The sequence below is a fragment of the Ovis canadensis genome, chromosome 1 (assembly GCF_042477335.2).
Source record: "Ovis canadensis isolate MfBH-ARS-UI-01 breed Bighorn chromosome 1, ARS-UI_OviCan_v2, whole genome shotgun sequence".
In the NCBI taxonomy this organism is placed as follows: domain Eukaryota; kingdom Metazoa; phylum Chordata; class Mammalia; order Artiodactyla; family Bovidae; genus Ovis; species Ovis canadensis.
In genome coordinates this window covers 276417270-276440189 of record NC_091245.1, presented here as the reverse complement: position 1 = coordinate 276440189, position 22920 = coordinate 276417270, and the positions used below count along the sequence as shown (strand labels likewise).

Genomic DNA, 22920 nt, shown 5'->3' with positions numbered 1-22920 from the left:
ACTTCTGATGTCCCATCCCAAATCATGTATTCACAAATAAAATATTTTAGATGATAATTTTAGAATATCTACTGTGAAAGTGAATGATTTGAGTCAATTAAACAAATATACATTTTTATTAAATTATAATGATAAAACCTTGAGATATTTTTTCATATCTTAGTATAATTACTTTTTGAGGAAAACATGTAAATTACATAAATATTTTATTAATGTATCATTTTTTTCCCTTAGTAGTTTTTCTAGAGACTCAGTGATTTGAATATTTCTTACCCAAGTGATAATGAAGCATATTCCTTTGTACAAGCTCAAAAAATAATTATCTATTCATTTAAAAATATATTTGTCTTTGTATATAACAAAACAGTTACAAAATGCTTTATGTCAAGCTTTTATCATTAGTTTGGAAGCTAGATATGTACAGTGAGGATTTGGGGATTTTGTTTACATAGAAACTGTATTACATTAATTCTTTTATTTGAATTTTTTCAGATTGCCTTGTGCAAATTTCTGGTAATAAAATTTCTATTTTTATTCTTAATTCCCTTGTAGATCCAAATGATAGTTGGGGGAAAGGCATGGGTGTAAGGGTGAGTAGCTTTCTTTTCCAATACTCAGGTGACTTTCATTTTCATTTCAAACATTAGTTCAGGAGAGCGAAACTTGACAAACCAACAAAAGAAGCTACTTTTCTGAAGCTGAAATATCATTTCAGTCTGTGTCTTCTGCCAATTTCTTGATGTACGTTTCCTCTTAGTTTAAATGTGTTTTAATTGATATTTTGAAAGCATGTTGAAGCACTTATATCTGAATTTTTCTCCTTTTAATCTCTTTAAAATTATGAAATATAGCTCACTTAAAACATTAAACAAGTAGAGAATATAGTGAATTATTTAAATGTAACCTCTACCCAGATCAAGAAACAGAACATGCTGGCGCCTCACAAGGGCCCTTGGTGCCCCTTAGTGATTAGAACTGCCTCCTCCCACACCACAGTGTGACCAGTAGCCTGACTTTATTATAGTCTCTTTCTTAGTGTTCTTTTATAATTTTGCCACCTAATTATTCTTTCCTAAGCAATATAATTTAATTTTGCATGTTTAATTAAATGAGTCATACCACATGTATTCTTCTGGATCTGGGTCTTTTGCAGAAACTATCTCATTTTAAAAATTTGCCTGTGTTATGTGTTGCTAAAGATTGTTCATAATATTCCACTGAATGCTTGCACCACGGTTTTTCCGTATTCTTCTGTTGGTGGATAGTTGGGTTGTTTCCAGTTTTCGCCTTTTGTAAACAATGCAGTTGTTCATAAGCTTGTCTTCTGTTGCCCATAACCATGCATTTCTATAAGGTATAGATGTAGGCATAGAATTCCTGATATTTAAGACTATGCATATATTCAACTCAGTAGAGAATGTCATATTCTTAAACAGTTTACACTCCTATTAGCACTGTATGAGAATTCTTGTTGGTCCGCATAGTTGAACCATGTTCTTGGTTTTTGTCATACTTCCTTATTTAGCCATTCTGTGGTATGTGGTAGTATCTTATTATTTATGAAGTTGGAGAGGTTTGTTTGTTTGTTTTTTCTAATAGTGTCAGGCACCTTTTTAGATGTTCATTGGACATTTGTGTAGTCTCTTGGGGCTTCCCAGGTGGCTCAATGGTAAAGAACCCACCTGCCTATGCAGGGGATGCAGATTCTATCCCTGGCTCAGGAAGATGCCCTGGAGAAGGAAATGGCAAGCCACTGCAGTATTCCTGCCTGGGACATCCCATGGACAGAGGAGCCTGGTGGGCTACAGTCCACGGGGTCGCAAAGAGACAGAGACACGACTGAGCGCACTCACACAGATGAAGTGCCTGTAAAGCACTCGCCTGTTCTTTTTCCTTCTCTCTCTCCTTACTGATTTGTGGCAGCCCTTGATGTGTTCTGGATATGATCCCTTTGTGAACCGTGTGTTTTACAGATACCGTCTCCCATTCCAGTTTGCCTTTTCATTCTTTATTGTGTCATTGAACATGAGGTCTTAATTTTAATGTAGTCAAGGTTTTCAGCATTTTCCGTTATTGTTAATGATTTTGAGTTTTTGTTACCTCAAGAAGTCTTTCCTTAACCTAAGTCACAAAGGTAATGTATTTGTTTCTTATAGCTTTATCATTATACTCTTTAAATTTAGCTTTATGATACACTTGTAGTTAAATTAGGCATATAACATAAGTTAGTGGATTTTCTTCTTTTTCTTTTCCAAATGGATACTGCATTGTCCCAACACAATTCAATTACCCCCATTTTGTTGGACTCTCTTCTTATTTTTGGATTTTGAAAGTACTTTATATATTGCAAATGCGAGTTCTCTGTCAGATGTGTGATTTACAGATGTTTTCTGCCAGTGTATGTCTTGTCTTTATCCTCTTAACTGATATCTTCCTTTAAACAAAAGTTTTTCATTTTGATCAGGTTTAAAATATCCGTGTCATGGACTGTGCTTTTGGTTTCATATCCAAGAACTCTTTGCCTAACCTACATGTTTTCTCATGTCTTTTTTTCTAGACGTTTTAAAATGTTGGATATGGCAGTTAGGTCTATGATGTTTTTGAGTTAATATATGTGTTAGGTATTAAGTATAGATTAATGTTAATGTTTTTGGCACACAGGTATCCAGAACCATTTGTTGAAAAGATTATATATCCATTCAATTGATTTTGTACTTTTGCCAAAAATCAGTTGATTATATTTGTGTGAGTTGATTTCTGAACTCTTTATTCTGCTTACGGCTCTCCCTTTTGATACCATACTGCCTTGATTATTGCAGCTTTGTAGTAATCCTTGAAATCACGTGGTGTGAGACTCCCAGCTATGTTCTGTTCTATCAAAATTGCTTTCACTATTTTAAAGTCTTTGCCTTTCCTCATAAATCTGAGGTGGTTATATCTACTATAAGTCCTGCTGGGATTTTGATTAGGCTTGCACTGGATCTATAGATCAATAGATCAAATTATTATGTCAGCAATAATGAGTCTTCCAATCTGTGAACATGGTTTCTCTGTCTATTCAGGTTGTCTTTATTTCTTTCATGTTTTGTGGTTTTCAGCATACAAATCTTGCAAAATTTTTGTCAGATTCATATCTAAGCATTTCTGTTATCTTATTCTTTCATTCTTTCATATTGTAAATGTACAGTTTTTAAAAAATTATTTTTACTTGTAGTTGTTAATTGCTAATATTTAGAAATACAGTTGCTTTTTGTATGTTAACATTGCATTCAGCAATTTTTCTAAACTCACTCTAGGATTTTTTTAATAGATTCCTTGGGATTTTCTCTATAGATAATACTCCATCTGTGGATAGAGACAGTTTTATTTCTTCTTTCCTAATCTATATGCCTTTTATTTCTTTTTCTTGACTTTGCCAACTAGAACTTCCAGTATGAGAATGAATAGAAGTGACAAAAGTATAGACAAACTTGCCTTGTTCCTGATCTTAGGATATTAGCTGTAATTTTTGTAAATACTCTTTATCAAGTTATAGAAGTTCCTTTTTATTCCTAGTGTGCTAAGAGTTTTTTTTAATCATGAAAAAATACTTTTTAAAAAATGTGATAATGATGATTTTTTTTTCTTATTTAGTCTAAATATGTTGAAGTATGTTGGTTCTGTTTGAATGAGACTTGTGATCCCAAAATAAACCCCGCTTGTCTGTGACGCAGTATTCCTCTAGCGTGCTGCATGGTTCAGTCTGCTATATACATATTTATTTGAGGGTACTTGTGTCTGTGTTGATAAAGTGGCATTAATCTATGGTTTTCTTGTAATATCTTTGCCTGTTTTGAGTATCAGGATAATAACATACTGGCTTCATAAATTGGAAAGCCTTCCCTCCTTTTCTGCTTACTAGATGATGTTCAAATTTGTATCATTTCTTCCTTAAATGTTTAGTAGAATTTGCCATTGAAACTGTCTGGGTTTCAAGTTTTCTGTCTTAGAATGTGTTTTTACCTATGAATTCAACTTTTTAAAATAAATGTAGGACTATTTGGGTTACTGTTTTTTGTTTGTTTTCCTTTGAGTAATTTGTATGTCTCTTAGGAAGTGCTTGTTTCATCCAGATTGTGGAATTAAAAGAAAGTTTACTTATGTTATTGGCTGCACTGGGTGTCTGTCGCTATGTGGGCTTCTCTCTCCTTGGGGAGTGCCCCCTTGCAGCCCGTGGCTTCTCCTTGCTGTGGCTTCTCTCATTGCGGGGCACGGGCTCTGGGCGCGGCTTCGGCGTCTTGGCCCTCAGGCTCCAGAGGTCGGCAGCTGAGGCACCCAAGCTTCCTTGCTCCATGACATGTGGGATCGTCCCATTCAGGGAACGCGCCCTTGTCTCCTGCGTTGGCAGGTGAGTGCTTCACCACTGAGCTGCCAAGGACGCTGCCAAATTGTGGGATTTTTGTGTTAAAATTTTTCATAGTATTCCTTTAATCTTTTTGATGCCTTAAGGTATAGATAATCCCCTCTTTGACTCCTGATGCAAGCTTGTGTCTTCTTTTGTAATTCTTGCTAGAGGATTATCAGTTTTATGATTTTTTTCCAAAGAACTAGCTTTGGGATTCATTAATTTTCCCTCTTTTTCTGTTTGCACCTTCGTTAATGTCTATTCTTTATCAATACTATTCTTCAGCTTGCTTTGTGGTGCTTCTGTTCTTTATCTAGTTTAACTGTAACAGGTTATTACAAAATCTTGAGTATAGTATTCTGTACTATATAGCAGGTCCTTGTTCAGTTCAGTCACTCAGTCGTGTCCGACTCTTTGCGACCCCATGAATTGCAACATGCCAGGCCTCCCTGTCCATCACCAACTCCTGGAGTTCACTCAGACTGACGTCCATCGAGTCAGTGATGCTATCCAGCCATCTCATCCTCGGTCGTCCTCTCTCCTCCTGCCCCCAATCCCTCCCAGCATCAGAATCTTTTTCCAATGAGTCAGCTCTTCACATGAGGTGGCCAAAGTACTGGAGTTTCAGCTTTAGCATCATTCCTTCCAAAGAAATCCCAGGGTTGATCTCCAGAATGGACTGGTTGGATCTCCTTGCAGTCCAAGGGACTCTCAAGAGTCTTCTCCAACACCATAGTTCAAAAGCATCAATTCTTTGGCGCTCAGCTTTCTTTATAGTCCAACTCTCACATCCATATAGGGACTACTGGAAAAACCATAGCCTTGACTAGACGGACCTTTGTGGGCAAAGTAATGTCTCTGCTTTTGAATATGCTATCTAGGTTGGTCATAACTTTTCTTCCAAGGAGTAAGCGTCTTTTAATCTCATGGCTGCAATCACCATCTGCAGTGATTCTGGAGCCCCTAAAAATAAAGTCTGACACTGTTTCCACTGTTTCCCCATCTATTTGCCATGAAATGATGGGACCAGATGCCATGATCTTCGTTTTCTGAATGTTGAGCTTTAAGCCAACTTTTTCACTCTCCTCTTTCACTTTCATCAAGAGGCTTTTGAGTTCCTCTTCACTTTCTGCCATAAGGCTGGTGTCATCTGCATATCTGAGGTTATTGATATTTTTCCCGGCAATCTTGATTCCAGCTTGTGCTTCTTGCAGCCCAGCATTTCTCATGATGTACTCTGCATAGAAGTTAAATAAACAGGGTGACAGTATATAGCCTTGACGTACTTCTTTTCCTATTTGGAACCAGTCTGTTGTTCCATGTCCAGTTCTAACTGTTGCTTCCTGACCTGCATACAGATTTCTCAAGAGGCAGGTCAGGTGGTCTGGTATTCCCATCTCTTTTAGAATTTTCCACAGTTTCTTGTGATCCACACAGTCAAAGGCTTTGGCATAGTCAATAAAGCAGAATTAGATGTTTTTCTGGAAATCTCTTGCTTTCTCCATGATCCAGGAGATGTTGGCAATTGGATCTCTGGTTCCTCTGCCTTTTCTAAAACCAGCTTGAACATCTGGAAGTTCGCTGTTCACGTATTGCTGAAGCCTGGCTTGGAGAATTTTGAGCATTACTTTACTAGCGTGTGAGATGAGTGCAGTTGTTCAGTAGTTTGAGCATTCTTTGGCATTGCCTTTCTTTGGGATTGAAATGAAAACTGACCTTTTCCAGTCCCGTGGCCACTGCTGAGTCTTCCAAATTTGTTGGCATATTGAGTGCAGCACTTTCACAGCATCATCTTTCAGGATTTGAAACAGCTCAACTGGAATGCCATCACCTCCACTAGCTTTGTTCGTAGTGATGCTTTCTAAGGCCCACTTGCCTTCACATTCCAAGATGTCTGGTTCTAGATGAATGATCACACCATCATGATTATCCAGGTCGTGAAGATCTTTTTTGTATAGTTCTTCTGTGTATTCTTGCCACCTGTTCTTAATATCTTCTGCTTCTGTGAGGTCCAACCATTTCTCTCCTTTATCAAGCCCATCTTTGCATGAAATGTTCCCTTGGTATCTCTAATTTTGTTGAAGAGATCTCTAGTCTTTCCCATTCTGTTCTTTTCCTCTATTTCTTTGCATTGATCGCTGAAGAAGGCTTTCTTATCTCTTCTTGCTATTCTTTGAAACTCTGCATTCAGATGCTTGTATCTTTTCTCCTTGGCTTTTCGCTTGTCTTCTTTTCACAGCTATTTGTAAGGCTTCCCCAGACAGCCATTTTGCTTTCTTGCGTTTCTTTTCCATGGGGATGGTCTTGATCCCTGTCTCCTGTACAGTGTCAGAACCTCATTCCATAGTTCATCAGGCACTCTATCTATCAGATCTAGGCCCTTAAATCTATTTCTCACTTCTACTGTATAATCATAAGGGATTTGATTTAGGTCATACCTGAATGGTCTAGCAGTTTTCCCTACTTTCTTCAATTTAAGTCTGAATTTGGTAATAAGGAGTTCATGATCTGAGCCACAGTCAGCTCCTGGTCTTGTTTTTGTTGACTGTATAGAGCTTCTCCATCTTTTGCTGCAGAGAATATAATTAATCTGATTTCGGTGTTGACCATCTGGTGATGTCCATGTGTAGAGTCTTCTCTTGTGTTGTTGGAAGAGGGTGTTTGCTGTGACCAGTGCATTCTCTTGGCAAAACTCGATTAGTCTTTGCCCTGCTTCATTCCGCGTTCCAAGGCAAATTTGCCTGTTACTCCAGGTGTCTCTTGACTTCCTACTTTTGGGAGAACTTCTTTTGTGCTGCTGCTGGTAAGTTGCTTCAGTCGTGTCCGACTCTGTACGACCCCAGAGACGGCAGCCCACCAGGCTCCCCTATCCCTGGGATTCTCCAGGCAAGAACGCTGGAGTGGATTGCCATTTCCTTCTCCAGTGCTTGAAAGTGAAAAGTGAAAGTGAAGTCACTGAGTCATGTCCGACTCCTAGCGACCCCATGGACTGCAGCCTACCAGGACCCTCCATCCATGGGATTTTCCAGGCAAGAGTACTGGAGTGGGTTGCCATTGCCTTCTCTTTTGTGCTAGAAACATTTAATATGTAAATTGTCCTCTGAATACTGCTTTAATTTCCATATCACAATTTTGATATATTTTCATTTTCATTCAGTTCAAAATGCTTTCTAATGTCCTATTAGATTTCCTCTTTACATGGGATATTTAGAATTAGTTTTCCCCTTTTATTCAATATGCTTTACTATTAAAGAATATATTTTGATTTTCGAATATTTGGGGATTTCCCAGTGTCTTTCTCTCACTGACTTCTGGTCTAGTTCTCTCATGGCCAGAGCACATCCTTTGTATGCTTTCATTTTATTTTATTGTGTTAAGTTACAGGTTTTGGCCCAGAATATGGTCTGCATTGCTGAATGTGTTAAGTGCAGTTAAGAATAATGTATATTCTTTTGTTCTTAGGTGGAATGTTCTGTAGCATTCTGTAAACACTGGCTTAATTGATTAATAGCATTGTTTAGGTCATCTGTATCTCTGCTAATTTTTCTATTTACTTGTTCTTTTTGGTGCTTCTTTTTTGATACTGGGAGAGACATGCTGAAGTTTTTCATAATTGTAGATTATCTGTCTGTCCCTTCCTGATAAAATCATCTTTCGCTTCCATGCACTCTGAAGCTGTTATCAGGCATGAAGACATTAATGTTGTTGATGGCTTTCTGCTTTTGTTTTGTTGTTTCATGACTTGACCCTGTTGTGTTCAGCTCATTGCATTTAATGTGTTTATTGATATGGCTGGATTCTGTTAATTTTGTCCATCCCTTTTAATTTTTGCTCCTTTGTTCCCTCTTTCCTTCTTTTGGATTATTTGGATATACTATTTTTGCATGCCTAATGGCATTTTGACCATATCTTTACTATTTTCATAGTAGTTGTTCTAGGGATTGTAACATAAATATATATCTTTTCAGTCAATTTTACCACCTCAAATTTAAAGAAATCCAAAAATCCTTACTCCCCACTCTGTGTTAGATTTGCCATGTAATACAGTGTAGCACACTGAAGTCCTTCCCAGATAACGGTAAACTCCTTGCTTTCAGTAAATCCTGCTTCCTTCACATTTGAAGGTCTGTTTCCCTCTGGTAGCATTTCCCTTCAGCCTGAAAAAACTTCCTTTAGCATTTCTTATAGACCAAGTCAGCTGGGAGTTAATTTCCTTTAGTTCTGTTTTATCTGAGAATGTTTTTATTTTGCCTTCATTTCTAAAAGATCCTTTCATGTCATACAGAATTCTTATTTGACAGGTTTTTATTTTTTAATTTTTTTTTCAGTCTTCTGGCCTCCCTGGTTTTTGATAAGAAATCTACAGTATTTGAGTATTTATTTCATATGTAACTTTTCTTTAAAAGTAGCCTGAGAAAAACAATTTTTCTTTACCATTGGGTTTAACAGTTTGATAATGGTGTGTCTCAGCATGGTTTTCTTTCCATTTATCCTATTTGTTGTTCACTAAATGTATTGAATGTATAAGTTTATATCTTTACCAAAAATTGTGAAAGTTCCAACTGTTATTTCTTCAGAATTTTTTTCTTTTCTTAGTTTCTTTCTACTCTCCTTCTAGGGCTCCAGTGACACAAATGTTAATTTTTGTATATTTTCCCAAATTGATATTGTATTAGAACAGATAGTTATGGTGAAAATCTTACTGAATACAAGGATAATTTCTTTAAAGGTATTGACAACTCTTGTTATGTAACTGGGGAAAGTCTTCCTTTTGGTTCAGCTGCTGAATGGAAAAAAATATTAATTATATAAGTCACTTAATAACAAAATCACTTAATAAGTAAAATGCTACCGCATAGACTTGACTTTAATACATTTTCATAAACCCATTTAATAAAGTTGGTCATTTTGTTTCCCACACCCAGAAGAGGTTTCTGTGTGTCGTACATTTACAGAGCCACATTGGTTCTTACCCACCACAAAAAGCCATGTTTGTATTTACTCACCGTGGTAGAGTTCAAGCATAGGATTTTCGAGATAAGATCAGATCTTTCTAGTGTATCTAATGATTTTAACTGGTATATTTCAAATCAGGATGAAGACCACTCCCTTAATAGTATCTGTGAAATCTGATTCTTAGTTGATTTTTTAGCCCTATTCTAAATTAATGTTTAAGGTTATATATAATACATGTAATTTGCTGGTGGAACATACTTAGATTATCTATTAATTGAGAATGTGCATTTGATTTAATAGTTAAATATCATGACCTTAGGACATATGCATATATTTGTGACTAGATTTCTTTTTCTCAAGCTGCTGATAATATAAAATGTTATCTCGTGCTGAAGATTAATACTTATAGTTGAGTGAGGGCATGTTTGAGTTAGCCTTATTTAAAATATTTGTTTATAAACAGAGACTGTTCAAAGTAAGCTTTACCAAGAAATACGATGAATTGTTGTGTGTATCTTCCTTATTTGAAAGTGAAAGTGAAAGTCGCTCAGTCATGTCTGACTCTTTCCCACATCATGGACGATCCAGTCTATGAACTTCTCCAGGCCAAGATGCTGGAGTGGGTAACCGTTCCCTTCTCCAGAGGATCTTCCCAACTGAGGGGTCGAATCCAGGTCTCCCACATTGCAGTCGGATCTTTTACCAGCTGAGCCACCAGGAAAGCCCATTTCTTGTTTACTAACCATAAAAAACTGCTAATAATTTTAATAAATGTTTTAATAAGCATTAATTTAATAAATTTTAATGTTAACTTTCAGTTACATGTATTTTCTAGTAAGCAATGTGATATTTAGTGTTTAAATTATCTAACGATTGAGTCTCATGTTTTATGTGATTCTTTTGTAAGAACTGAAAATGTCTCTTATTCTTGGACTTTGTACTGTGAGTTTCACTTCATAATTGTAATTACCACAGATAGAGGGCTATAAAAAAGAACATTAAGGTTGTCATGCTATATGGAAATTTTTTCTAAAGTGGGACCACATTTCTACAGTTATGGGATAGTAATGAGTCCTTTGTTACTGCTTTAAAAGCTATGCATCTATCTGCTTTTGGCTCGCTGGCTCTCGTTGCTGTCTTGGCTTGCTCTGCTTGGGTGAGCAGGGGCTGCTCTTGATCGTGGCACACTGGCTTCTCAGTGCGGTGGCTCCTCTGGATGCAGAGCGCCAGCTCTTGAGCCTTCTCGCTTCAGTACTTGTGGCCCACGGCTTACATTGCTCCACGTCGTGTGGAGTCTTCCTGGGCCGGGGTCAAGCCCATGTACCCTGCATTGGCAGACAAATCCTTACCTACCATACCACCAGGGAAGCCCACTGCTATGATTTTTTAAATATATTATTTTCCAAAATCCAAATATGTGCAGATATTTACAGCTAAACACATGAATATAAAGAATGCTAGCTACCACATTGGTGCGGTTAACTTATTAAACTGTAAGAAGGTAAAGAGATTCAGAATGTAATAGCAAGAGAACCGTGGCTCCTAAGTCAGACAAACCAGATGCTAGCCTGTGTGCCCTTCCAAGGCTCAGCCTCTCTGAACCTGTTTTTCTCATTTGTAAGATAAAGCACTTGAACTAGATGATCTCTGAGGCTGTTTTGTCTGCAGTGGTGACAGCTCTGCGAACTATTCTATTTGCTCTGTGAATTATAATATATCTCTGAAGCCTGGGTTATTTCACAGTGATTTTAGGGGTGACAACGGGATGCTTGGTCACATTTTAGCTTATAATACAGCTAATGATTCTTTTTTCTTTCATTACATTTTTCTTTTCAGTGGGTTGTCACAAAATTGCTTTGACTTTCTTCTCTAATCGGTGTCTTGCTTCTTCTGATATTTTCCTCATACCACATTGTCTAGCAAACTCAAAGTAGCAGAAACTTTGGCTTCTTAGTGTTCATTAATTTTGCCCCTCCTTCTGATGGGCAGAGGTCTGACTTTGTGGTCAGGCTGAGGAATCAGGGTTACTTTGTTTCTAACAGAACTGAAAGTACCTATGAAAGTAGATAGATTGGCTGGAAATGTGTGCAGTAATCTCTAGTCCAACCATTAAAATTATTTTAAAGTGCAACTGGTAGGCTAAGAATGTAGAGAAAATGGATTTTTATTAAATTCATGCTCAAGTAAAACTGCAAAAGGCAGGAAAAGAGTTGAAGATAAAAATAGAAATAAAGAATGAGGGAAAAAGTGTAATGAATATAGTAAATATTAATCCAAGTGTATCAGTAGTCAGTGCTCTAAATGAGCCAATGGAAAGTTGCTTTTAAACTCTGGTACTGGAGACAACTCTTGAGAGTTCCTTGGATAGCAAAGAGGTCAAACCATTCAATCCTAAAGGAAATCAACCCTGAATATTCATTGAAAGGACTGATGCAGTAGATGAAGCTCCAATACTTTGGCCACCTGATGCGGAGATCCAACTCATTCGAAAAGACCCTAATGCTGGGAAGGATTGAAGGCAGGAGGAGAAGGGGGCTACAGAAGATGAGATGGTTGGATGCCCTCACCAGTTCATCAGACATGAGTTTGAGCAAGCTCTGGGAGATAGTGAAAGACAGGGAAGCCTGGCATGCTGCAGTCCATGGGGTTGCAAGTGGAAGTGAGAAATAGATTGAAGGGCCTAGATCTGATAGACAGAGTGTCTGATGAACTATGGAACAAGGTTCGTGACATTGTACAGGAGACAGGGATCAAGACCATCCCCATGGAAAAGAAATGCAAAAGAGCAAAATGGCTGTCTGGGGAAGCCTTACAAATAGCTGTGAAAAGAAGAGAAGTGAAAAGCCAAAGAGAAAAGGAAAGATACAAGCATCTGAATGCAGAGTTCCAAAGAATAGCAAGAAGAGATAAGAAAGCCGATGCTTTTGAGCTGTGGTGTTGGAGAAGACTCTTGAGAGTCCCTTGGACTGCAAGGAGATCCAACTAGTCCATTCTGAAGGAGATCAACCCTGGGATTTCTTTGGAAGGAATGATGCTAAAGCTGAAACTTGAGTACTTTGGCCACCTCATGCAAAGAGTTGACTCATTGGAAAAGACTTTGTTGCTGGGAGGGATTGGGGACAGGAGGAGAAGGGGACGACCGAGGATGAGATGGCTGGATGGCATCACTGACTCGATGGACGTGAGTCTGAGTGAACTCCGGGAGTTGGTGATGGACAGGGAGGCCTGGCGTGCTGCGATTCATGGGGTCGCAAAGAGTCGGACACGACTGAGCTACTGAACTGAACTGAAGGATTGAAGAACAGCAATATGTTGTGTATAGGAAACCCACTTTAAACAGAAAGACATAAATAAAAGTAAATGGATGAAGAAAAAAAATACCATGCTAACACTAATCAAAAGAAAGCAGAAGTATGAGAATGTAGGTTGGTATAGCCACTGTGGAAATATTATGCCAGTACCTCAAAAAATTAAGAACAGTTACCCCATATGATCCAGCAATCCCACTTCTGGGCATATACCCAGACAAAACTACAGTTCATAAAGATATATGCACCCCTGTGCTCATAACTATTCACAGTAACCAAGACATGGACACAACCTTGTTGTTCATCAACAGATAATGAATAAAGAAAATGTGGCTCAAATATGCAGTTGAATACCACTCAGCCATAAAAAAAGAATGAAATAATGCCGTTTACAGCAACATGGTTGGATCTAGATATGATCATACTGAGTGAAGTAAGTCAGACAAATACATATGATACCACTTATATATGGAATCTAAAACCTGACATAAATGAACATATCCACAAAACATAAACAGACTCACAGGCATAGAGAGACAGACTTGTGGCTGTCAAGGAGGAGAGTGGATGGAGGAGGGATAGACTGGAGGTTTGGGATTAACAGATGCAAACTATTATATATAGAATGGATAAACAACAAGATCCTTCTCAGTGTCCTGAGATAAACCATAATGGAAAATAGCACTAAAAAGAGTGTGTGTGTGTGTGTGTGTGTGTGTGTGTGTGTGTGTATAGTATATATACATTATAGCTCAGATAGTAAAAAAAAATCTGCCTGCAATGCAGGAAACCATAAACAACAAGGTCCTACTGTATAGCATAGGGAACTATACTCAGTGTCCTGAGATAAACCATAATGGAAAATAGCACTAAAAAGAGTGTGTGTGTGTGTGTGTGTGTGTGTATGTAATATATATACATTATAGCTCAGACAGTAAAGAATCTGCCTGCAACGCAGGAAACCTGGGTTCAATTCCTAAATTGGGAAGATCCCTTGGAAAGGGAAATGGCAACCCACTCCAGTATTCTTGCCTGAAGAATCCCAAGGACAGAGGAGCCTGGTGGGCTATAGTCCATGGGGTCACAAAGAGTTGGACCCAACTGAGTGACTAACACTTCACTTCATATATATGTATTTGTATATAACTGAAATTACTTTGATGTGCAGCAGAAATTAACAGAACATTATAAATCACTATATTTCAATTTTAAAAAAAGGACAAAGCAGAAGTAGCCATATAAATTTCAGATACAATATACTTCAAAGCAGGGAAAGTTATCAGGGATAAAGAAGGGCCTTATATAGGCATAACAGGTCCATTCTTTGGGAAGACATAACAATCCTTAATATGTATGCACCTAAGAATAGAGTATCAAACTATGTGAGAGAAAAACTGATTGAACTGCAGGGGGAAAATAGATGAACCAACTATTAGAGATGGAGACTCCAACACTCCTCTATCAGAAACAGATCAAGTAGTAAAAAATGAGTAAGGACATAATCAGTAGCGCTGTCAAACAGCTGGATATAGTTGACATCTGTAGACTGCTTCATCCAACAGCTTCAGAGTATACATCCTTCTAAGTTCACATGAAATATTTACCATGATAGAACACATTCTAGGCCATAAAACACACTTTCTTTAACAAATCCAAAAGAATAGAAATTATGTAATGTCTGCTCTCAGAACAAAATGGAATTAAACTAGAAGTCACTAACAGAAAGTTAACTGGAAAATCCGAAATACATGCAGATTAAAGCAACAAACTTCTGAATAACAATGGGCCATGGAGGAAATCTCAAGTGAAATATAAAAGATTTTGTGTTGAGAGTGAAAGCGCAGCTTATCAAAATTTGGAGGATGCAATGAAAGCATTGCTTGCAATGAAAGCATTGCTTTTTCTGGAAACTTACACCATTGAATGTACATATTAGAAGAGAAGATTAGTAATCTAAGCTTTTAGGAAACTAGGAAAGGAAGAGCAAGTTAAATCCAAAAAAAGCATAAGAAATAGAATTAGAGCAAAAGTCAACTAAATTGATTTTTCTCTATTGATTTTCTGTTTTCAGTGAAAAGAAAAGCTAGTTCTTTAAAAAGATTGACAAAATAGATAAGCCTCCACCAGCTAAGAAAAAAAGGAGAGGGGCACAGATTACTAATATCAGAAATGAAAGAAGGGCTGTCACTGTGGGGCCTGTGGACCTGAGAAGGATTATAAAGGAGTGGAGCAAACAACTCTGTGCCCAGAAATTGGACAACCTAGATGAAAGAGACAGTTCCTTTGAAAAACTCTTTTGCTGAGACTCTCTCAAGAAACAGACAGTACAAATAGGCTATATCTATTAAGAAATTGAGTCAACAATTAATAACCTAAAACAGCACCAGGCCCAGACAGATTCACTGATGAATTCTACTAAACACTTAATAAATTATACCAGTTCTCTACAGTCTCTCTCAAAGGCAAGAAGCAGAGGGAATATTTTCTAACTCATTCTTTGAGGCCAGCATTACCCTAATATGAAAACGAGACAAAAACAGTATAAGAAAAGAAAAATACAGACCAGTATCTCATGAACATAAGATGTGAAAGTTTCTCAACAAAATGTTAACGAACCAAATACAACAATATGGAAGAAGAATTCTACAACGTGGTCAATTGGGATTTATGCCAACTATGCAAGTCTGGTTTAACCTTTGAAAGTTAATTCATGTAAACTCTCATATCAACAGGCTAAAAAAGAAAATCACAAAATCATATCTGTAGTGCAGAAAAAGTGTTTGACAAAATCCAACACCTTTGTGATAAAGTCTCTCCTTAAGCTTAGGAATAATGGGGGAACTACCTCAACTTGATAAAGAATGTCGACAAAAAAATCTACAGCTAACGGTGAGAAACTCAAACCTTTCCCACTAAGATTGGGTGTAAGACAAGAGTGTTCCCTTTTATAGCTTCTTCTCAACATCATCCTGAAAGTTCTGGCCAATGTGGAAACAACAGGGAAGGAAATAAATGGCATACAGACTGTGAAGGAAGGTGTAAAACTTGGAAGCAACCCAGTGGGCTGGATGAAGCATAGACTGGAATCAAAATAGCCAGAGAAATATCGACAGCCTCAGCTACGCAGATGACGTTAACCTTTCGGCAGAAAGTGAAGGGAACTAAAGAGCCTCTTGATGAGAGTGAGAGGAGAGTGAGAAGGCTGGCTTAAAACTCAACATTCAGAAATCAAGATGAAGGCATCCAGTCCCATCACTTCATGGCAAATAGACGGAGAAATAATGGAAACAGTGATAGACTTTATTTTCTTGGGCACTGCAATCACTGCCGACAGTGACTGCAGCCATGAAATTAAAAGACACCTGCTCCTTGGAGAAAAGTGGTGACACACTTAGCGTGTTAGAAAGCAGAGGCACCTCTTTGCCGACAAAGGCCGTCTCGTCACACCTGTGGTTTCTCCAGTGGTCATGTACAGACGTGAGAGCTGGACCATAAAGAAGGCTGAAGGCTGAAGAATTGATGCTTTTAAACTGTGCTGTTGGAGAGGACTCTTCAGAGTCCCTTGGACAGCAAGAAGATCAAACCAGTCAATCCTAAAGGAAATCAGTCCTGAACATTGATTGGATGGACTGGTGCTGAAGCTGAAACTCCAGTGCTTTGGCCACCTGATGTGAAGAGCCAACTCAGTGTACAAGACCCTGATGCTGGGAAAGATTGAGGGCAGGAGGAGAAGGGGCGACAGAGGACAAGATGGTTAGATGGCATCACCAACCCAATGGACATGAGTTTGAGCAAACTCTAGGAGGTGGTAAAGGACAGGGAGTCCTGGTATGCTGCAGTCCACGGAATCGCAGAGTTGGACACGACTGAGTGACTGAACAACAATGACAACAAAGATGTCCTTTAGTAGGTAAATGGATAAATAATAGATTATTATTCAGCACTAAAAACAAATGAGCTGTCGAGCCATGAAAAGACATGAAGAAACCAGTCGTAAAGGCTACATACTGTATGATTCCAACTGTATGACTTTCTGGAAAAGTTAAAACTGTGGAGACATTATAAACATGAGGGGTTGCTAGGGGGTGGGAATGAATAGGCAGGGCACATGGGATTTCTAGGGCAGTGAAAATGCTCTGATACCATCATGATAGATACATAAATACCATTAAACATCTGTCCAAACCCATAGAATTTACAGCATCAAGAGTGAACCCTAAGGTTCTGACTTTGAGTGATTGTCATATATTGATGTGTTTAAAACCTAAAACTGTTTTTGAAATTCCATTAAGTAATTAATTACAGTAGACACACAGGGAGTAGATGACCTCTGCTACTGGATAGTTGCTGGATGTGGTCTGAGGTGAACCAGCTTGAGATGGGCCTTTACACTGTGGTTGGAACATATAGTTGTGGTTGGCAGCAAAGTGGACAGGTAGGATTTCTGAGAGAGACCTCATTGATGTCATTGAGCTGCTGAGACAACCAGTGTTGTCCCTGCCCTTCTGAGAGGAGACCTTTTTATTTTAAAACCATTTTTAATTGATGTTTTCCTGTACTTGAAAAATAAGAGGATACAATTAAAGAACTGTAAACATTTTCTGTCCTAAAAGATGGTGCTATTTTCAAAATCTCATTAATAACATATTAAACCAAGAGAATAACTTTCACCCTCTTCTTTGCCGCCTTTTCCCCCTTCCCCAACTTCCCTAGAATATTTTTATAACTGTGACCTTTTACAAGGATGATTGAAGGTCAGGTAAAATCTCCTTGTCTGTTATCCAGAATGATTGTTACTGTCAAAAGCTAAACATTTCAGGTTCCTTTCAGTTTTGAATTATGCTACTCATTGACTTTAATTTTTATCTGTCTTATGAGATTTGCCTGTGAGTTTGATAAAAACCAGCAGATATTTATTAAGCGTCCATTTTACTGCTATGAAGTTTTTAAAGTTTGGCTTGCATTTGTTGTACTGAGATTAGGGTTTGTAAAGCATCTGTTGCTGTGTTAATATAGCTGACTTACTATGTACTCATTGGTGAACTGTTGGGTATATATTTTCTTAAGTGTTTTCAGAAGTGCGGGAGTACAGACATTCATGCCCAGTACTATCCCTGGTACTTAAATGCAGTTGATCCTTGAACAGCATGGGAATAAAGGGCACCCACCTCTACCCAGAGATCAAATCGCTAACATCCACTGGATCATCGAAAAAGCAAGAGAGTTCCAGAAAAACATCTATGTCTGCTTGATTGACTATGCCAAAGCCTTTGACTGTGTGGATCACAAGAAACTGTGGAAAATTCTGAAAGAGATGGGAATCCCAGACCACCTGACCTGCCTCTTGAGAAACCTATATGCAGGTCAGGAAGCAACAGTTAGAACTGGACATGGAACAACAGACTGGTTCCACACAGGAAAAGGAGTACGTCAAGACTGTATATTGTTGCCCTGGTTATTTAACTTCTATGCAGAGTACATCATGAGAAACGCTGGGCTGGAAGAAGCACAAGCTGGAATCAAGATTGCTGGGAGAAATATCAATAACCTCAGATATGCAGATGACACCACCCTTAATGGCAGAAAGTGAAGAGGAACTCAAAAGCCTCTTGATGAAAGAGGAGAGAGAAAAAATTGGCTTAAAGCTCAGCATTCAGAAAACTAAGGTCATGGCATCTGGTCCCATCACTTCATGGGAAATAGATGGGGAAACAATGGAAACAGTGTCAGGCTTTATTGTTTTGGGCTCCAAAATCACTGCAGATGTTGATTGCAGCCATGAAATTAAAAGACACTTACTCCTTGGAAGGAAAGTTATGACCAACCTAGATAGTATATTCAAAAGCAGAGACATTACTTTGCCAACTAAGGTCCGTCTAGTCAAGGCTATGGTTTTTCCTGTGGTCATGTGTGGATGTGAGAGTTGGACTGTGAAGAAGGCTGAGCGCCAAAGAATTGATGCTTTTGAAGTGTGGTGTTGGAGAAGACTGTTGAGAGTCCCTTGGACTGCGAGGAGATCCAACCAGTCCATTCTGAAGGAGATCAGCCCTGGGATTTCTTTGGAAGGAATGATGCTAAAGCTGAAACTCCAGTACTTTGGCCACCTCATGCGAAGAGTTGACTCATTGGAAAAGACTCTGATGCTGGGAGGGATTAGGGGCAGGAGGAGAAGGGGATGACAGAGGATGAGATGGCTGGATGGCATCACCGACTCGATGGATGTGAGTTTGAGTGAACTCCGGGAGTTGATGATGGACAGGGAGGCCTGGTGTGCTGCGATTCATGGGGTCGCAAAGAGTCGGACACGACTGAGCGACTGAACTGAGCTGAACCTCTACTCTGCACCCAGCAGGTGCAGCTGAAAATTCATGTATGTTTTTTGATTTATCTAAAACTTAATACTAATAACTTACTGGATGCCTTACCAATAACATAAGCAGTTGATTAACGCAGATAAGGTATGTTATTCGTATTGTATGGGCTTCCCAGGTGGCTCAGTGGTAAAGAATCCACCTATTAATGCAAGAGACTCAAGAGATGTAGGTTTGATCCCTGGGTCAGGAGGATCCCCTGGAGAAGGAAGTGGCAGCTCATTCTACTATCCTAGCCTGGAAAATCCCATGGACAGAGGAGCTGGGTGGGCTACTGAGAGTAGGGGTCGCAAAGAGTCAGACATGACTGACCATGCATGCACTATATTCTTAAACTAGAAAAAAGGAATGTTATTAAGAAAATTATAGGAAAATACATTTACAGTACTTGACTGCATTTATCAGTACTGTAAGTTTGCATCATCTGTTTATAAGATGAATCATCTCTCTCACCACCCCCATCAATATTGTCTTATAATAAAACAAATCACTAGATGTTATATGTGTTGCTAACCCTAGACATCAAAAAAGAAAATATGAAAAAGAAACTCATGTTTATTTACAAGTACAATTCATGCAGTGATATTGAAGCAACAACAATATGATTGCTCTGGGGTAGCCTGGTGTAATCAATTGTTGCTCAGAAGCCTAGCCTGTACAAAAACCACTTACTTGTGTCATTGATAGGCTGGTAACGCAGTTTCTCCAGTTACAAGATGGGGGAGGAGGAGAAGGAGGGAATACCATATAGTAATATAATTCTTTGAAAGCAAAGTTATAAAACAGTAAGAAAACTAACATAAATATATTAAATATCACTCACTTTATGCCTAAGTAAGGATAGACTAGTATCTACATGTATATTATGCCTTCATGATACCTAACTTTTTCTTAGTTTTTTCAGTATATGTAGACTACATAGTTCACTTGTAAGTTTTCCAAATTGTCATAGATCTCCAGAATTTTTCCTAATATATTTATTGAAAAAAACTGGCTTATATATGGATCCACACAGTTCAAACTCATGCTGTCCAAGGGTCAAATGTATATGCAATCCTGGATTTCTGGCTAGCACACTTTTCTAAAGAAATGGAAGGAGAAATAGCCTGCCCAATTATTCCTTAGCCATTCCTTTTCCTTCCTGTGTGAATATAGAAAGAGAATATTAGAGGGACATCGTTTATAGGCTAGTGATAGTTCTGCTCTGTGCGTAGAAGGAATAAGTGAGATTTCACTGTCCCCAAGTGTGGGGAAGGCCAGCCTCCAATCCAGAGAGCTAAGCAGTGTACTTGTCGCAGTGTTGCTTTTTTCACAGTTCCCATGAGAAGCCACAGCTTGCCAAATTTGATAAATACTTTTAATTGGTCTGTTGTTAACAGTGTTTTGGTGAAGAGCCTGGGTTTAAAAGTAGGCATATTCTTAAGAATAATGCAAGCTAAACCATACAATCATTTTGCAAAGTAAAGCAGATATGTGAAATGCCTTGTGCAGTGCCTGCCACAAAATAAAGATCCGTGGGTTGCACTCCTGTTCTGAGAAGCTTGTCATCCCACATGGTTACTACACTCTGTTGGTATACAGGTAAGCAACCTACCAAAGTGGAGTCTATCAGAATACTGTTCTCAGGTTTAAAATTAAAGACTTCTCTTGGGGCTGCTGAATTTTTAAAAGTAAACCCCAGGATCTCTATTAGTTTTGTTTCCTAATGTGAGGGGAAGTGTTGTTGGTAAAGGCAAAGAAAAGAAACTGATGCTGAAAAAAAACAGAAAAAGACAAGAGTCCTGAATGTTTCATATTCCCTTGTGGCCTTGCCACGTGCCTTCCTTACCAAAACTGTAGTTGTTTGGTGCTCAGCTCCATGAAGTATTCCGGCACCCTTCTGACAGATTCATTTCACCTGAACAGATTCTATTTAGATTTCTTTCCCTCGCGCCCAGTAATGCCATCTAAGGCATGTGGTCAATAGACAGTGACTCTTAGGGATAGTGAGAGAGACATAGACCACCTGCTAGTCGGAAATACTTTTTCCTTAAAGTCACATCGCTCTGCTAAATGCAGATGATTTTTCGTGTTGTAATCTGAAACGTAAAGGTTCCACAGAGGTTCTCAAAGTATTCCTTGGAAAAGAATCATAACAAGCATCCTAGTGGTTCTGGCTCTTTCTGTGGTGGTGTGTGCCCAGAGGTCTGGGCAGTTGGCTGCCAGAGGCTCTTCTAGCGTGCACTGTGTTCTGGGACCCAGAAATCGACACACGTGTCTCTCACGAGCTGCATTACATTAGTGCATCATTGATTGATGGTGAATTTCCTTCATTAATGTTTTAATTTGTTTAAACCTCTCTAGTGCCTGTGGGGTATGTAACTTTGAGCCACGTGCTGTGTGGGTATAAAATTAGATAGTTTGCTTCCTCCAGATACTTATTACCTAATTATGAAACCATGATATAAACCAGAGTTGAGCAATAACAGGACTGCCACCTGAATAGTACAGATGATAATGTCGTAATAGAAGCACGGGGTAGAAGGATCCCAGTGAATTGACATGGTCCTGAAGACTGTGACGGAGATGAAATTTGAACTGGGCCATAAAGAGTAGGAAGGATTTGGGCAGGGGAAATGCATTCTTGGTTAAGGAAACAAAGGTGAAAGATGAAAAGGTGCCACTATTCTTTCCATTAGTAGAGATTAACTAGTCTCAATAGACAGCATATTAAAAAGCAGAGACGTTACTTTGCTGACAAAGGTCCATATAGTCAAAGCAGTGGTTTTTCCAGTAGTCACATATGGGTGTGAAAGTTGGACCAGGAAGAAGGCTGAGTGCTAAAGAATTGACGCTTTTGAACTGTGGTGCTAGAGAAAACTCTTGAGAGTCCCTTGGACTGCAAAGACATCAAACCAGTCCATCCTGAAGGAAATCAACCCTGAATATTGATTGGAAGGACTGATGCTGAAGTTGAAGCTCCAATACTTTGGCCACCTGATGCGAAGAGCCGACTTATTGGACAAGACCCTGACTCTGGGAAAGACTGAAGGCGGGAGGAGAAGGAGACGACAGATGAGATGGTTGGATGGCATCACTGACTCAATGGACGTGAGTTTGAGCCAACTCCAGGAGATGGTGAAGGATGAAAACCTGGCATGCTGTAGTCCATGGAGTCACAAAGAGTTGGAGATGACTGAGCAACTGAACCACAACTGGTTTCAGTGATAGGTTAATGCTTTCAAACATCAGGTTAATGAGGGAGAGTGGAGACGATTGGTGCCACTAAAGGTGATTGAGCTTACGATTTAGTGAATGTGAAATTGCCTTCCAGCTTTGATCTGCTGCCACGTAAAAACTAAAAATGCAGTCTGAGGATTTTTCCAGATGGTTCTTAAGTGTACAGAGCGTCACTTCCATACTGAAGAAAACTAGGGTTCTCTTATATGAAGTATCTTAGACACCCACCAGCACCCTGTAGAGCTATATCCCCAAGGCAGAGGTTAGCCGCAGGGCTTCTCTGAGTGCAGGGTCTTGAGGACAGTCAGCCGTCATAACTTACTTTATGAAGAGGTGAAGACAAAGAGTAGATTTGACTCGTTCCTGGGTAATTCCAGCTGAGTTATGTGGACCAGAAGCTGAACCTTGAAAGATGATACCCAGATTTTCAACAAGAAAGTTTCAGTCTGATATTAGTAGAAACAAAAGTAAAAATGATCAGTGGCAGCCAAGGAAGTAGCCATTAGAGGAAAGTAAATGGAAAACAGAGAAAAAACTGCTTAGAAAATTATAAGAAGTTGATAAGAAAAAGTGAAGTCAGGCCACAGGTTTTGAGGGAGAGTGATTAGTTTTAAACGAACAATGGTTCAGTATTCAGTGGAGCCTTATAGAGTCTGTATAGTAAAATTGAGATTCCCAAGGG

At 38.7% G+C, this 22920-nt stretch overlaps 1 protein-coding gene across 8 annotated transcripts in view; it reads left to right on the top strand.

Moving 5' to 3' along the window:
- The window catches only part of ANKRD28 (ankyrin repeat domain 28), a 213084-nt gene that overhangs the window by 105574 nt on the left and 84590 nt on the right, over positions 1 to 22920 (top strand). For 3 of the 8 annotated variants that reach the window (XM_069568341.1, XM_069568358.1, XM_069568349.1), the window contains exon 3: positions 553 to 590. The exons of the other annotated variants lie outside the window; for them this stretch is intronic. In XM_069568341.1, the coding sequence (XP_069424442.1) occupies positions 579 to 590 (12 nt within the window). In that variant the 5' untranslated portion in view covers positions 553 to 578. The remainder of the gene's footprint in view (positions 1 to 552; positions 591 to 22920) is intronic. 8 annotated transcript variants of the gene reach the window in all.